This window comes from Lissotriton vulgaris, chromosome 4_1 (assembly GCF_964263255.1).
Source record: "Lissotriton vulgaris chromosome 4_1, aLisVul1.2, whole genome shotgun sequence".
Classification (NCBI taxonomy): domain Eukaryota; kingdom Metazoa; phylum Chordata; class Amphibia; order Caudata; family Salamandridae; genus Lissotriton; species Lissotriton vulgaris.
In genome coordinates this window covers 1,133,077,030-1,133,093,322 of record NC_141691.1, presented here as the reverse complement: position 1 = coordinate 1,133,093,322, position 16,293 = coordinate 1,133,077,030, and the positions used below count along the sequence as shown (strand labels likewise).

The following is a 16,293-nucleotide window of genomic DNA, read 5'->3' as shown; positions in this document are numbered from 1 at the left end:
CACTAAGTCCTGATGTATGATGCCCAGTTTCTCATTGTATTCTGGGGTACAAGGTACATTTAGAAGTGCGTCCACCTCCATGAACCTAGGGAGTGCCAACTCATAGAGCTTGCTGATGGCCTCTTCAGAGCTCGCAAGCTTCCCCCACTTAACCCGGCGCCTGTTTGTTGTAAGGAGCAATTCCCCCATGTCTTCTCCACCACTTTCTACGGATATGCCCACAGGGGGCAGTGGCCACTGGATGTTTAAACAAAGGGCATTATGGTCACTATCAAACCTCTTTATTACCCTAAAGTCGAGGACTTTTGGCCAGAGCATAATATCTAGCATGATATAGTCTAGCCTCGACTCATGGCCCCTTCTGTTAAAAGTACACACTGAGGGGGTATCGGAAGGGGTGCGACCATTACAAGCCCTCAGTGCGTAGTTCAGGGTGAGGGACATGAGTTGTATTGCTAGGGGGGACCAAGCTTTAGGGTGGGGGGAAGACGAGGGTGGGACCCCCCAGTAGTCATCCTCGGCCGTGAGGGCACCCTCCAGTAGGCCTTCCAGGGGTTCAAAGTGGCAATTGAAGTCTCCTCCAAGCACCACCTTGAAGTCTCCCGGAAGTTGACTCAGAAAGGAGGATAGCTCGTTTAGGGTCGGTGATTCATTTGGCGTGGCAACTGGTCTCGAGTAGACATTCACAATAGCCCACGGTGGTACGCCAGGCCATGTGAGCCTGACACACTGAATGTCCTGTGAGAACGTAAGCACCTGTTCTGCCTGGCACCCAGTGTGACTTGCAATCCAGATTGCCAAGCCGCCTGACGGCCTCCCCTTCCCACTCCATTTGGCAGGGATTTCAAATATTTCAAACCCTCTCCTGGATTGAGTGCCCCTCGCCCATGTTTCCTGCAAAAGGAGGATGTCACTGCTACCTACTAGCTGATCCCACTCCGGTGAGCCTTCCTTGTTTGCAATTCCTGCCACATTCCAGGAAAGAATTCTCAGCCCCGGATCTGATGGTAGGGTACCTTGACCTACAGTAGGAGGTTGCACAGCGGCTATTGGTGGGTGAGTGTCTGGGGAAACAATACTGCAAACCGCGGTGGCGGATGGCCCAACCAATTCCGCCACCCCAGGTTGCAGGGTATGGTCAGACCCGGTGTTTGATGGGGGCCCCAGTTGACCCAGACTATCATTCATGTTGAACGTTCGATCTTTAACGGTATCCTGCGGGCCGTGTTCCGTTGTGGGGGCTGAGCTCCATCCCCCGCAACTTTGCACCCCACCCAGCATCTTCCCAGGGCTGAAAGAAGTCTCCCCGGTTTGTGGTCAGTCGACCTGTTCTAAGCAGGAGAATCTGTTGTGATGAGTGAAATTGGCCTGGCCAGGTGGTAAGTAATGCCTTGGTCTGTAACGTGAGCCATCTACAGCAAAGCCTACTCTAGTCCACTCCTTCTCCCTCCCTCCCTCCGTGCTGTTAGCGTTAGGGTAGAAGTGTGATAGGGGTACTAATTCAATATTGGACTTGTCAGGCCTTACGAGCCAGTTACAAATGTAGTTGGCGACATGTGGGCTTTTAAAACTTACGATAATACAATCCCCTGCCCTGTTCTTTGGGGTAAGGCCAATCCAAGGGATCCTCCTAACCATCAAAACCTCACCTTTCAGGTTTGGTGGCAGCGGCCTGTTAATACTAAGCCAACCTATAACCTTATTTCGTAGTGAGTCTTGAGGCTCCCTTGTATCGCCAGTTAACTCAGGTACTCCCACCATGATTGCCGTGTATGGGACTGCTTCTGGGGGCAGATTGACCACCCTGCGCCTATCAAGGGGGGGAGTGGTACCACCAGTAGTGCCATTGGTAGAGATCACTGCCACCCCTGACTGTGGCGCAGGAGGTTGCTTAGATCTCCTAGGGGCCGGGACAGGGGGCCTAGGCGCTGGAGGTGGCACAGGGTGCGTCTGAGAAGCCGACGCACCAATTGTGCTCTGCAGTGCCATATGAGGGACCTGGGACAGTGCAGAGGCCGGCGGTCTATTCCCAGAGCAGACCTGGGCAGCCACGGGGGCATCTGTAGCTGGCCCAGGGCTCTTCCTTGTATGAAGGTTTTCCAAGGCCTTAAGTCTGTTCTCTATGGCGTCCAATTTGGCTGAGATGGGGGTTAACAATTCCTTGATGGTTACTGTAAGTGAATTGATTAATATCTCAGTACTGTTAGAAGTTACCCCACCAAAGATAAATGGGCCCGAGGTCAATGAGGGGGCCGCAGCTGCTGGAGAGCCCGAGTGATCTGACCTAGACCCTGACAGAATAAGCTCAGGGGAAGCCGAAATGTCTGTACTGACATCATGGTTTGGCTCAATTGTATCAACTTTGGCCCTTTTTGCCTTCTTTAGTTTCCTGGACCTTTTCCTTTTTGGGGGTTGTACCATTCCACTGCCTGCAGGCTCTGTGCGCAGGGCAACCTGCCCCGCTTCCTGCAAGTCTGTTCCCATAATATCCGGAGTGGCAGAGAGATCAGAAGTCCCAGATGGACGGGAGGAGTTCCTATCCCTCTGCGTTAAGGGAGTTCTCAACTGCTGAAGGACCGACTCTATAGTCTGATCAATGCTGTCCATTAGTGACATATGAGTGGCGTCCAATGGAATGGGTGTGGTAACATCTGTTGTAGAGGTATCCCCTTGCTCCAGAAACACGCTTTCGGGACCCATCTCAGGGTGCGTTTCTGTGACTGATTGAGATTTACTAGCTTGGATACTCGCCTTTGGGAAGAATTTTTCCAAAGTCCTTAATCCTTGTTGAGCAGACTTACTCCTTGAGGTTCTGGTCGCCATTGTGGGGAAGTATAAAGGGGCTGAGGGGCAGAGAGCGTCAGAGGGATGGCCCGGTCCGGTCTCTGCCGGCCTCTAACGGCCTAGAACGGCCCGCTCTTTGCCCCGGTGACCGCCCCGCGCGCGTCCCGCGATGCGCGTACCCAGGTGCGCCTAAGAACGCTGAGGGGGTGTGGCACTGGGAGGGGGCGCGGCGCGGCGGGAAGAGGAACCAGCTAGCGATGTTGCTAGGGATGCTGGACCTCGCAGTCCCGCTCGCCGCGCCTCTCACCTCCTCTGCAGCCGGTTCACCAGGAAGGAGAATTCACCCCAGCAGCGCGTTGGCTCCCAGCTACTCCAGTAGCGAGCGTAAGTCCCAAGTGACACAGGCAATCTCGAGCGGCTCCCGCGAAGCGGGGGCCGCGAGAGGTGAAGAGCTTTCCGGGCGGGGGGCGTGGCACTGGGAGGGGGCGCGGCGCGGCGGGAAGAGGAACCAGCTGGCGATGTTGCTAGGGATGCTGGACCTCGCAGTCCCGCTCGCCGCGCCTCTCACCTCCTCTGCAGCCGGTTCACCAGGAAGGAGAATTCACCCCAGCAGCGCGTTGGCTCCCAGCTACTCCAGTAGCGAGCGTAAGTCCCAAGTGACACAGGCAATCTCGAGCGGCTCCCGCGAAGCGGGGGCCGCGAGAGGTGAAGAGCTTTCCGGGCGGGGGGGCGTGGCACTGGGAGGGGGCGCGGCGCGGCGGGAAGTGGAACCAGCTGGCGATGTTGCTAGGGATGCTGGACCTCGCAGTCCCGCTCGCCGCGCCTCTCACCTCCTCTGCAGCCGGTTCACCAGGAAGGAGAATTCACCCCAGCAGCGCGTTGGCTCCCAGCTACTCCAGTAGCGAGCGTAAGTCCCAAGTGACACAGGCAATCTCGAGCGGCACAGACTATTGAGTGCAGAGTGCAAAGTAGTGAGTGCAGAGTAGTGAGTGCAGAGTAGTGAGTGCAGAGTAGTGAGTGCAGAATGCAAAGTAGTGAGTGCAGAGTAGTGAATGCAGAGTAGTGAGTGCAAAGTAGTGAGTGCAGAGCAGTGCGTGCAGGTGCAGAGTGGTGTGTGCTGTTGAGTGCAGAGTGCTGTTATTTATGATTTAAGAAAAAAAAAGAAATGTCATGAGCAATGCCAATAGCTCTACTTTTAATGATGCCGAGACCATTGCATTGTAAATGCTTGTTTTTAGTACCATTTGATCTTTTAAGCTAGAAACTTTTCTTGTGCATTTCTGTACATTATGCAGCTGAGGATGGATGTGACAAATTCATTATCATTCGGACAATGCCACATCCGCAAAAATCGCATAATTCCAGTTGCTATGATAATAGTGAAAATCAAATATCATAGGCAGCAAGTCAAAAGGGTCCTTCATCTTTCAACTATAAAAATAAGGGACTACAACTTTGAGAGAAATGGAAGCAGCTAGGAAGAGCCAGCAGTGTAACTGATTTAGATGTTAATGTTCACCGTTCTAAACAAGGTTTGGAAAGAAACTGGCTGTACCTTGTTTGTTATCCACTCTCGTCCATACTGATGCACGTTGCTGGCGGCTGAATTTAGAGCTTTCTGGATCACTTGAGCTTCGGGAAGCCAGCTTTGCAAAACACAGAAAATATTAACAAGCAACATAAAAAAAACACATTAGTCAAACAGCTTCACAGGCACTGAATGCAACTGGAGAGAATACATGCAGACACCATCAACTCAATTCTGCTAACATTTCATTATCTAAAAAAAGTTGCACCTTGGGTGTGTGAGCTCACTTTTTGCACCCCCGGGGCACTTTGGTATCCCAGAAGGGGCCACAGACGCTTGTGCAGCCCCTTCTGTAATAAGGATTTCACTAGTGAACATGTAGTGCCAGAGCTATCATCAGAGGGCATTCCCTCATTTTCATGGGGACATGGCCTCATGCAAATGAGGGAATCACTTTGCCTCTGCACCAGTGCCGTATTAACGATGCGGACGTAGAGGCGATCATGCCCTTCAAGAGGAGCACTGACTGACAGTGTGTCGCAAAAAGGTGGCACGCTCTCAGTGTACTCCCCGCGGGCTGCTCTCTGGAGGTGGGAGCGGAGGTCCCATGGACACCACACATATCCCCCTGCAGGTGGGTGCAGTGACTCACCGCACCCACCTGCAGTGGGATCTCGGTGTCCTCTCTGAAGTGCATGTGGATGGCGATGGGACTGTGCAAACTGGAATGGCTTGGAAGCAGCCGCTCTGTAGTTAACTGAATGCACAGCCTCCAGGACATGAATGAGTTTGCGGTTGTCCTGGGGGCAGTATATTCATTGTAACACCCCAGTCTGATCCAGGTGCACCTTTAGAAAGGTGGGCCATGACGCACACAGGGAAATACGGGCCCAGCTTGGTGAAGCAAGGTGTTTATTCAAAAGTCTTAAATATATACGGAAATTAAAAAGAAACAAAAGGCTGGTACTTTTCACCGTGTTAGCGATGATGACTTTATCGTAATAAAAAGCATTTCGGTTCTCCATTTCTCTATGGTAATTCATCTACTGTCAGAGAAGACTGTCAAAGGCATCCAAGAATTTCCCCGATGTACGTCTCAATCAAAATTGGTCTTAATTAGAAGCGGATATTACCCAATACAATTCACATTTGCGAGGCAAGGACTCTTTATTAAAGAGGCTCAGTATGTTTTAAGATCAGGTGTTAATTTTATTTTTTATTTTGCCCTCATTCATCAGGCAATACACAAATGTGTAAGTCTATCCACTATGATCACTCATCCCATGTCCACGTCTTTTGCCATATTCATGAAACTATAAAGCATTTATTTTTTAATTTTGTGAACCATTCTTTATGGTCGGCTCTTCTTTCTTTTTTAAGAATTTCTTTACTGTATTTATAGAGTGTACAGTAGGCATCAACCATTCATAGATGAAGACAGTAAAGGTCAATATTTGGCCAACATGGATACATAGCATCAATCAATATGAGGAACAGATATATGAAACACGTAGGAGATCATGTGTATTTGTCACAACCCATATAAAAGAGATAACGCCTTTCAACACAACCGTAGACCATGTCGGTATTAGTCCCACCCATTCTAATCATACATCAAGTACTAATCTGTTCGAGCTAGTCACATTATGCTACCGTCAACTTCTAGGCCTCAACCTTTTCTATGTACATCACTCACATGCTTGAAGTAACTAGCTGCAACCTAACTAATTGAAGGTCACCATTATGGTATCTAAGGAGAGTACATTTACAAACCTCATCATCCCAAACATTGTTTTGCATCACAAACTAGAAATGGGTGCCAAATATAACCGTCCCGCAGTCTATATACCTTTTCATGACAAGAAATTCTCCTCAAGTCGGCCTAGTAGGGGAGCCCTAATATTTAGAGTATGCATACCTTAGCCATCGCCAATGCGTCTGAGAGCGTTCGATATGTATGATGTCAGGCCAGGTAGGTCAGATGTATCACATAGTAGATCTAGTTTAGCAGGAGGAAGCAATCAGGCTGTCATTATCAGATATGCTCTCCAGATTACTGCTAAGTATAAGGCAGAGGACATACATGACCACTGGATATGGCATAGGTCACAGGTAGGCTTTGCACACCACCACCACAGAGATTCTCATAGTAGTCCTGCCATCTGTAGTCTGTGAGGTGGCTAATGCAAGTGACTGAGGATATTCAATTAGCAAAATTTAAGGCGGGTCTCCCAAAGGCTTCTATGATGCATAACTAATAGTTGGGACCAGTCTTCTTAAAAAAAATCATAGTACACAATAGATTGCTTTTTGTGTCATCTAAAGGAGCAGAGAAGGGTGAAGCGATCATGATCTTGTATAGTCCGGAGACAACCACCCCCTATGCTGACCTCATCAGAGTAAGTAGTCAAGTACTGAGGTCATGGACAAGATGTAGGAATTCGGATACAATGTGGCTTTTAGACAGTGGACAGTAACAAGCATTTCCAGTGATGGGTTTGCTAGCGTATAAACTATTCAGTCGAGTCTTGGAAGGACTTTAGTTGACAGTAAGATAGTGGTTAATCAATAATATTGATACCAACTACTATTGATGCCTCCCAATAAACAGTCAAACTACCTGTATTTATAACTTCATTATGCCAAACAGGTGCTTGATCATGAAGCCATGGATTTAGATGTAAGGGTTTATGTGTGGTCTCCCATGCCAAAGATGTTAGAAAAATGATGTTGACATAAGAGCCTTAAGCCTACACAAAAGGGAAATGTCTGGTCATGCTCCCAGAAGATGTGTTTCAATATCCACCTTAAGAATGTTCTATCTTGTGTATGTAAGTTTGAATGCAAGTAGGATATAGGGTTTAATTGTATGTGTAGTAGGTCCACCCCTGTTTGTTGTCCTGCTGTTAGTTTGGGGGCATTACGTCTCAGTAACTGACGACCACTTTGACTACCATTTTGAGTGCCTAGAAGAAAATTGTAATTGATAACAACATGCACAGTTTACTAATTTCAGAGGGACAGGGTGCCCTCCATCATATTCAAGAGTCTTCTATGTTTGTCTCCTTTCCAATGAGTATGAGCACCCATTATGGAGGTCCAGGTGGTGCTTCTGGATATTGCCTGAGCCTCATACTTGCCCCAAGTTTATCCTTTACCCAGACAAATATGAGAATGTGTGAATTGTGGATATCAAGTGCAGGAGAGAGACCTGTGGGTCCTGAAGAGTAAGCAGTATGTTGTACCCATATAGTAGTCTCTTAAAATCATTCTCCTCTATATGAATTATTCTGAGCTCTCCTTTACGACTAGTAAGAGCAAGGGGAGTAGAGGAAAACCCTGTCGCACCCCTCTGTTGATTTTGAAAGATTGTGACAGAAAACCCACTTAGTTGACTTGGCCTGTCAGGAACCATGCAATAGTCACTTGATCTATAAAGCCTTTCCCAGACCCCACCCCGGGAGTCCTGACCAGACAGCACCACTCAATGTGGTCAAATGCATTTGCGGCATCTCAAAATAAAGTAATGGCTTCTTTGTGCAAGTCCTTTGCTGATTAGACCAAGGTGTCTTTAGCTGGCACAGTCACCTGCAACTGACTTCAAATTAACCCCAGGCAAAACTTTTATTACACTGGTGTAATTTCGCGTCATGCTGCTTATGAAGAATTCCCATAATTATCCCTTTCCGCCACAATGTACAAATCAAAGCTATTGGCAGAAAATGTTTACAAGTGCTTAGGAACAATGCGACTGGCCAGAATGCAAGGTTATATGGATCGTAGCACTCATGCTTTTGTGTGCTTTTCTTGCATGAAATGCGTTTTAGCATCCAAAAAATTAACCAAGGATGCATGTCTCCCTCACATATAACGCCAAATATAGATCTGCATTCCACATAATTTCCCCCAAATTTCAGGTAATTACACAAAATAAATTACATAAATTTTGCAAAACCCCTCTACTTGTGTGTACAAAAAGAGGGTATCCCCGACTAGAGTTCCTAATTCGGGATTAATCAAACAATTGAGAATACGATAAATTAGGAACAGGTTGAGTTATGGACTTAGACTGACATTAGACAACAGAAAATATATCTTAACCAAAATTTTGGGTACAAAAATATTTGTTCTTTATTAAATCATGATAAGTTTTAAAAAGAGTTACAATGATCTTTGAATATATGTGAAAAACTTTCTACATATATGACATACTGTAAGTTCCAATTTGTGGAAGTTTAAAGTGCATTACAGTAATTGTTTAAAACATGGCTATAGGTTACAGTGTAATTTTGGTTAAGATATATTTTCTGTTGTCTAATGTCAGTCTAAGTCCATAACTCAACCTGTTCCTAATTTATCGTATTCTCAAACCCCCCCTACTTGCCCTTGCCATTACATATTAGAGGCTTTAGCAAAGACTACGTACTTCATACAGCCTTTAGAGCAGGGTATAGGATGGGAAAAGGTGCCCTTGAACTTTAGGCCAGACTACCAGGTCCCAGCATCCATGGCCAGCAGAACTTGGCTCAAAGACTGCATTTTGACCTTTTGCCCTCCGAAAGAACAGGTTCAGAAGTCAGAGATTCATGATGAGTCCTCTTTGCTCAGCAGGGCAAGGGCCTCTGCCTCACCGGCAGCCAAGACGGGTTACAGTACAGTCTCATTAAATTAGAGCAAACGTTCTACAACATAAGAGAAACACTGCATAATTTCTATCACAATTTTAGACTGTGGTACCTCAGAGGGTAAAGTCAGTTCCAGAGTTTCTGCAGCTTTACGCTCCACTATGGTAAAGAAAGATGCTTCCTCTGTCAGGACATCAGAGAGGCAAGGGATGTTCGGTTCTGAAGAGATATCGAGGCTTTTTTTAAGCGCTGATAAAATGAGAGTAAGAGTGCCAGAGAAAATTGCCGGCCTCTGACTCATCATCCCCCAAGAACCCATAACATTTATCAAACATGGTTGTGCCATCATAGTTGGTGACAAACGCAACTCATCATCCAGGGAAATTTCTGGGCCCTAGGAAGAGACTGTTCTTCAAGGCAAAATGTGACCTTCTCTGGTATTACCCGATATAATTTTATGATTTAGAGGGTGGCGCAGGTAATATTTCCAAACAATGCGCCAAGACTGGCTCCAGCAGCAAAGTCGAGTGTACCCTGAGCACACAGGGCATGGCATTGCATTCCGTGAATTGTTTTGAAGTGTTGAGGTTAAAATATGTGGAGGCATGGAATTTGAGGCACAGGTCTGAGCCATCAAGGCCGAAGGGGCGGCACCACCATCGGGAAGAAATGCAGAGGGCACCAGAGCCGTCAAAGATGACAAATTGAGACTGACAGAAGGCATCTACCTGTGCGTGGTCAGCAGGAGTCAGACATTTCTGGTGACTCTTCTGAAGCTTTAGAAACTGGTCAAAAAACAAGGAAGAGCCTGGTGTTGGGGAGCTGCAACATAACTCCCAAAAGTACCGGGAACGTGACAGTTTCTTTAAGAAAGATAATTTCTCCTTCCCAGGGGGCTCATTTGTGGTTTTGTTGGAGAGAATATATTTTGTAAAGTATTTCCTTCACAAGAGACTTACTTACAGGAGAAGGGCTACTCCTTGGCATGCTTTCAGGGTCTGGGTCAATAATAACTTGGCCTCCCAATCCAGGATGGTCTTCGAATACATCAGAAGAGATGAATCGCAGGCTGCTAATTTATTGTAGAATGACTCAGATATCAACTTGCAGCAGGATATGAATGCTGAAAATTGCATTAAGAGATATTTCGCCTAGTTTTTTCTGAAGCCACAAGAGCACACTCGAGAACACATCGGTAAGACACAAAAAACAGGATCGGACATTAGCATGTAGGTGTAGACCTATTATGCACTGGTGACATCCTATCTGGCAGGCAGTCTTGGCTCGAGTTACATGGAGCCACCAGGCAGCACCGGAGAGCTACTGCTGGGGAAAAGGTTTATCAGACTAAGCTAAGCCTGACCCTTGGTGGAATATTCTTAATGTAAGAAATAGGCAGGAAAATATATCTATCAGAAAGGTGAAGGCAAGAGACAAAAAAATAAGCTTGATAAAGTGCTAACCTTGAACAAGGAAGGTAAGAGTAAAAAGTATAACAACACGAAAGAAGAAATGTGAAATAGAAGTCCGTGCTCACTTAATCAGGTCTCTATCTGTACAGAAAAGTGCTTTGATTAAGGCCCAGTGAGATATGAAAGTTTAATCAAGTAGCAAGGGAAAATTGACGTGTTGCAAAAATACACAAGGAAGAACAGGGAAGGGCAAAATTGTGAGAGATATGCAGCTGCAAAACAATCAGAATAAGAAAGAAGAAGAGTATACAAATGAATGACCGAGCAAGCATTTGCAATGCAATAAGCCTTGCATTTCTGAGCGTTTGAGCAATTGGCATTGTAAATGACAATGCCTTTTATTTATGTGCTGTTTTTAAAACAGATAAATAAAAGGAATTGTCATTTACAATGCCAATAGCTTAAACTCTCGCAAATGCGAGGTCTATTGCACTGCAAATGCGTGCTACAAAACAAAAATGCGTTGGGAGAGAGAGCGTATCCTGCCTGCAACTGCAGGCAGACCAAAGCTATTTGAGAACATGATGCTCAGAGGTTGTAATTTAAGCCTAACAAGCGGCAAAACATGTAACAGGGGGAGTCGCCATGGGAGGTTACAAAATGAGACAAGGAGGCACTAAGGAGGCACTATTAAGCCTTTTGACCAATGAACAGCCACACTTTACAGTGGACAATGACACAAACGAATGGAAAATGTGGGCAAAGAGTGGGCGGAGCTTCAAGTCCCTACATCAATACAGCATGCCTCGCAGCTGCTCAGGCTCGACCTAAAAAAGGGAAGAGGAAAGACTTTTCTGTAATCAAGTTAAACTTACTTTGCCCACTCAGGGTGTTTGGAAACGGTTTCGTTGATCAGGTTGCTTGTAACTTCAATGATGTGAACGCTTTCCTGGTGCACCTGCAATTAAAAAAAGAAATAGCACAGACATAAGAAAAAACATACTCTGCAGAGTTATTAATGGGGCGGGGAGGTCTTTGGGGTGAGTCTTAAGGGGCAGAGAAAGAAAAAAAACATTCAGAAGAGAACCTTTCATTGTGACCCATTTTTTAACAAAGAAAAGGGAGAAGCAGCCGTTGGTATCTATGCCTTTGAACAAGGAGGCCAGTTTGTTGAAGAAAGTAAAGGCGGGGGTGCTGCTGATTCGTTTTTCCAGGAGGTTTCTCTGCCTGCACTGTCGCAATCTTCTCGGGAGGCCTGTGGCTGGGGTGGGACTACGTCCCCCAGCTCTCTCAGGGGCAAGGGGGGCTGCAGATCCTCGCGGCCCAGGACACTTACAGCAGCGTGGGCTTCATTTTCCGGGATTTCCCAGCCCGCACCTTCTCTGGAGGCCCGTGGTTGGGATGGACTATGTCCCCCTGTTCTCTCTGGGGTAAGACCAGGTCGCAGCTCCTCGCGGCACGCTTATTATCGACACTTCCCGCAGCATGAAGGCGAGGCTGGGCTCTGTTTCTAGGCCCTTGGCTTAAACTCTTGGGGAACAGCAGTGAAAATAAGAAGCCCATCAAAGGATCTCAAGGTATGAAGTGCATTTACCCTCCCCCTTATTTATATTTAATTATACATATGGCCTTGTGATAGAAAATGGGCAGCCAACTTAAACATGTGTGCCAAGAGAGGGGAAGGTGGTCTCTAAGTCCATCACCAAGTACCTTTTGTCTGTTATGGGTGCTATTGACACTGAAAGTGGCCAGGTTGAGGCCAGTTTGGACACTTCTTTGAGGATCTCTGATGTACTCATTGCCAGCACTCTAGAGGCCATGGCAACTGCTCACTCTAACCCAGGACGCTCCCCCACCCATGTTTTGCCAAATGAACTAACAGTGATGTAAACTGACCTAGCCCATATGGGGTCTAATCAGAAGGTAAAAATTACTTACCTTCGGTAATGATGTATCGGGTAGAGACGATTCTAGCCGTAGAATCCTTCACATAGAATTATCCCCAGGTGTGAGACTGGACCCGGAAATCTTTTGCCACAGCATCTCCGGTCACCTGGGAGGGAGGGGGGCGACACCACGCAACTCTGCCCCTGCGCCGTCCGCGCATGTGACGTCAGGGAGGCCACGTAAGTCCTACCCCAGCGCGCCTACGTCAGTCTTCTTCTGAGAACTTTTCCGCGCCCAATTCGGAGCCATCAGACAAAACTGTGAGAGTATAGGAACAGTGTGCGAAAGAGCAGAGAAGGGAATAGTGAGGAACACCGCAGTACCCAAGGCAGGGAAAGAATAAAGAACAGAGCACAGCCCTGAACAGCAACCCTGCCAGTAATAAAAGAACTCCCCCCCCCCCCCCCCACCCCCCTCCCGGGAGCCAGAGAACATATGAAAAAGTGTCATGATCACATATAGCAGGACCACATCCCACCCCAATGAAGGGGAGCCAGTCGGGACAACAAGGTACGACAAGACTCCAAGATAGTCCCAACATGGAATGTGATAACCCCCATCCAGAACAAGGGTAGAGGCCCGACCCAAATAACCCATCCTAGAGGAAAGCAGAGGGGCAGAACCCCGAGCAATGAAGGGGGAAAGAGAAGGAAGGATGGAGGGGGCGGACCCCAACCTAGGGCAACTAGAGCACAAAGGTACAGAAGTACCTACAAAACTGTCCTTCAAAGCACCAAAAGGGAGGGAGGAACAAATAACAGGACGAACATCCTGTTAGAAAAGAGCGACAGAAGGCGCGCACTGAAGACATAGCCACCCACAGGGAGGCGAAAAAAGAAGACCAAGCCAAAAGGTCCTCGCAGAACGGGGAGTAAAAACGGGCCGTGAAGGAATCTGCGGCTAGAATCATCTCTACCAGATACATCATTACCGAAGGTAAGTAATTCGTACATCTGATAGAAACTACTAGCTGAAGATTCCTTTACGTAGAATAGATACCCTAGCCATACCCAAGGGGAAGGAGGGTCTGTGAGAATCCAGGCCCGAGAGGGGAGAAATAAATCGCCAGGTCAGGGAAATAACCTAGTCCTCACCAGCAGGGGATGGGCAACAAGAACAGGGGGAAAATCTCAGTCTCCACCCCCCCAGGCAGACTACAACCGCAGTGCCGCGCAGAACACCACTCCACAGTAAGCGTGTGCCCACGACACGTGGCAGCCCACCATCACCTAGCAGGATAAGGTAAGACCATCAGCCAATGTACCATGGACCTCCACCGGAAGCCCCAGGTACAGGCAAGACAAGAGGAGACTAGTAGTCATTGTACCAGGGACCTCCTTCGGAAGCCCCAGGTACGGGCAATATAAAAAGAGGCCAACAGCCGAAGTACCAAGGAACTCCAGGGGAAGCCCCAGGTACAGGCAAAACGAAGGGAGGGGAGTCAGCAGCCCATGCACCAGGCACCTCCACTGGAAACCCCAGGCACAGGCATCACGAAAGGAGACCATTAGCCAATGTACCAGGGACCTCCAAAGGAAGCCCCAGGGACAGGAAATAGGAAACAAGAACAGCAGTCAATGTCCCAGGGACCTACACCGGAAGCCTCAGGTACAGATAACGCAAAAAGGAGGCCAAGGAGGAAGAGCAACCCAGAGACTCAAAGGAGAAGAGCCGAAATGAAGGCAAGAGCCCTCCACCGGGAACACACCCAGTGAAGTGGTTGGTCGGACTCATCCAACTGGATGTCAACAGCCACGCCGAACAGCGCCTCAGTAATTAGGCGGGTGAAAAGAGGAAACACTCTCATACGCTCCCGAAAGCCAGAAGCAGGGGCACCTGGCCTCACTCCAAGGCCCTTGGCTGGACCTGAAAAACCGGCGGACGCCGCCGGGTGCTAGCCAGTAACCACCCAGGAAACAAGAGGAGAACAAGTAGGACGAATGAAGTTGCCAACACAGGAACTAAACCCTCTGGACACCAGACAGAGGACCAGGCCAACAGCAAACCAGCGACAGAACGCCGCCAGACAGAGGACCAGGCTAACAGCAAACCAGAGGCAGAACACCGCCACATGCCGCAGCTGTACAAGAAACGCACCAGCTGCATACAGCAACACCAAGAAGGGAAAGGAACCCGCAAGGGGAAGACCACCTTTCCCAGTATAAGACAGGCTATCCAATAGCTACAAATACCCCACGTAGGGTAGGACACAGCCCAAGAAGTATGGGAACCACTCTTAGGGAAGAAATCCTGCATCAGAGAACAAATTAGAAACCCTGCGGCAAAAACCACAGAAGGCTTTTTAAGCAGCCAAAAAGAACACTCTTGCAAACGGGGGCTGGACCCAACTAAAGAAGTAGGCCAACTCAGGGCCTGGAGTGCACAGTATCTCTCACAGAAAGTGTAACGTTCACTCCACACCAGATTCCAGGAGGAGTGGGATAACACCTCCCACTAAGACCCGGAGGATCAACAAACCACCCACTGAGGAGGAGGAGGAGGAGGACAAAGCCCCTCCAGAAGACACTGGATGACTGAGTCTGCAAGAGAATTAAAACCGCAGGGCCCCCTCAAAAGGGAGGTCAACCAGACGCTCCCTAAGATTTTCAGGAAAAACAGCATCGCGTAGCCAAGCATGGTGATGGAGTGCCACAGAAGTAGCCATAGCACGGCCAGTAGCATCGGTGATGTCCAAAGCCGCATTAAGAATAAAAGCGGTCAACTCTTTACCATTCAACACATGGGCCTGCAGATCAGCACGGGTACCCTCAAGAGAGGCCGAGAAAGAAGGGACTTCACCGAACCCCACAGGCTAGAAGTAGCCCTGGTCAACACACACAAAGTGTTAAGCGCTCTCAAGGCAGCACTGGAGGAAGCGAAGACATTGAGGACCCATGAATCTAACCACCGGACCTCCCGAGACGGAGGGAACACCACCACAGGCAAACATGGAAAGTTAGTATGCAGTAGAGCGCCTTGAGTAGAAAGGTGGAAAGAAAGACAGACCGGGTCATGCGGAGCAAGCCGATGGCGATGCAGAAGCGCATGAGGCACTGGATCGTCCATGGCAGGGCGCCTCCAGGCCCCCATAAGAGAATCATGGAGTGACGCCTCAAATGGAAGGAACCACTCCCGTCCACCAGTGCCCTGGTGGAGAATCCCCAAGAGGTGGTCTGTAGAAAATTGAGTGACAGGTTCACCCATCCTCAGAATACCAGCAGCCGTGGAAATAGCCAGAACAAAGGCAGCACTGGCCTCAGTAAGGCACAACAGAGGTGAAAGCAAATCCTCCATGGGTGACTATAGCAGACTGAGCCGCCCTTCCCCAATTCCAGGGGGAAGCGACCAGCCCCGGCATAGTGGAGGATCCACCGAGAAATGAGGGACCCGAAGGGCATCAGCAGGAGAAAATGCCAGAGGAGAAGCCGGAGGAGAAGCCAGCCGCGAGCCCGGGAAAGAAGGGCTTGAGGATTTTGGCCACGAGGACGAAGAGCCTCCCCTAGAAGATGCCGGCGAAAAGTCAACTACGCGGCACCCTTTTCCCGGGGAGGAACACATCGACAGATGACAGAGACCCCGGAGATGAAGGGACTTCAAGAGACGAATCCAGAACCCAGCACTGGCACGGCTCCGTGGAGGTTGCCAGGGGCGCCTGATTCACGTCATGCGGCACCGGAGGAGCCACTTGCGGTGCCAGATCGGCTCCAGACGGAGCAGCCGCCCGCACCAAGGATCGAGGGGGTCTCGGGAAAGCACCCTAAGACCCCGCCTCTACCCGTGACTCCACCGGAGCCGGGAGGGAGGCTCCTGGCACCGAACCGGCACCAGCTCGACCTCTGGTGAGACAGCTGCCTACTCAGAGGGCCGAGGGGGACCTGGGGGCAAGCCCGGGGTCCCAGCGATCAACTGTGACACCACAGGAAGCCCCGTAGGTATTTGCGGCGAGACAGGGACGCTAGGCGCCGAAGAGGGGAGCCCTGAAGGACCACACCCCGAC

The 16,293-nt window shown here is 48.9% G+C and overlaps 1 protein-coding gene across 2 annotated transcripts in view; it reads right to left on the bottom strand.

Moving 5' to 3' along the window:
* TMEM245 (transmembrane protein 245) overlaps positions 1-16,293 on the bottom strand; it is a 982,890-nt gene that overhangs the window by 311,936 nt on the left and 654,661 nt on the right. For both annotated transcript variants that reach the window (XM_086965376.1, XM_086965377.1), the window contains 2 exons: positions 11,225-11,307; positions 4,340-4,430 (listed from right to left, as the gene is read on the bottom strand). In XM_086965376.1, coding sequence (XP_086821502.1) covers positions 4,340-4,430; positions 11,225-11,307 — 174 coding nt within the window. The remainder of the gene's footprint in view (positions 1-4,339; positions 4,431-11,224; positions 11,308-16,293) is intronic.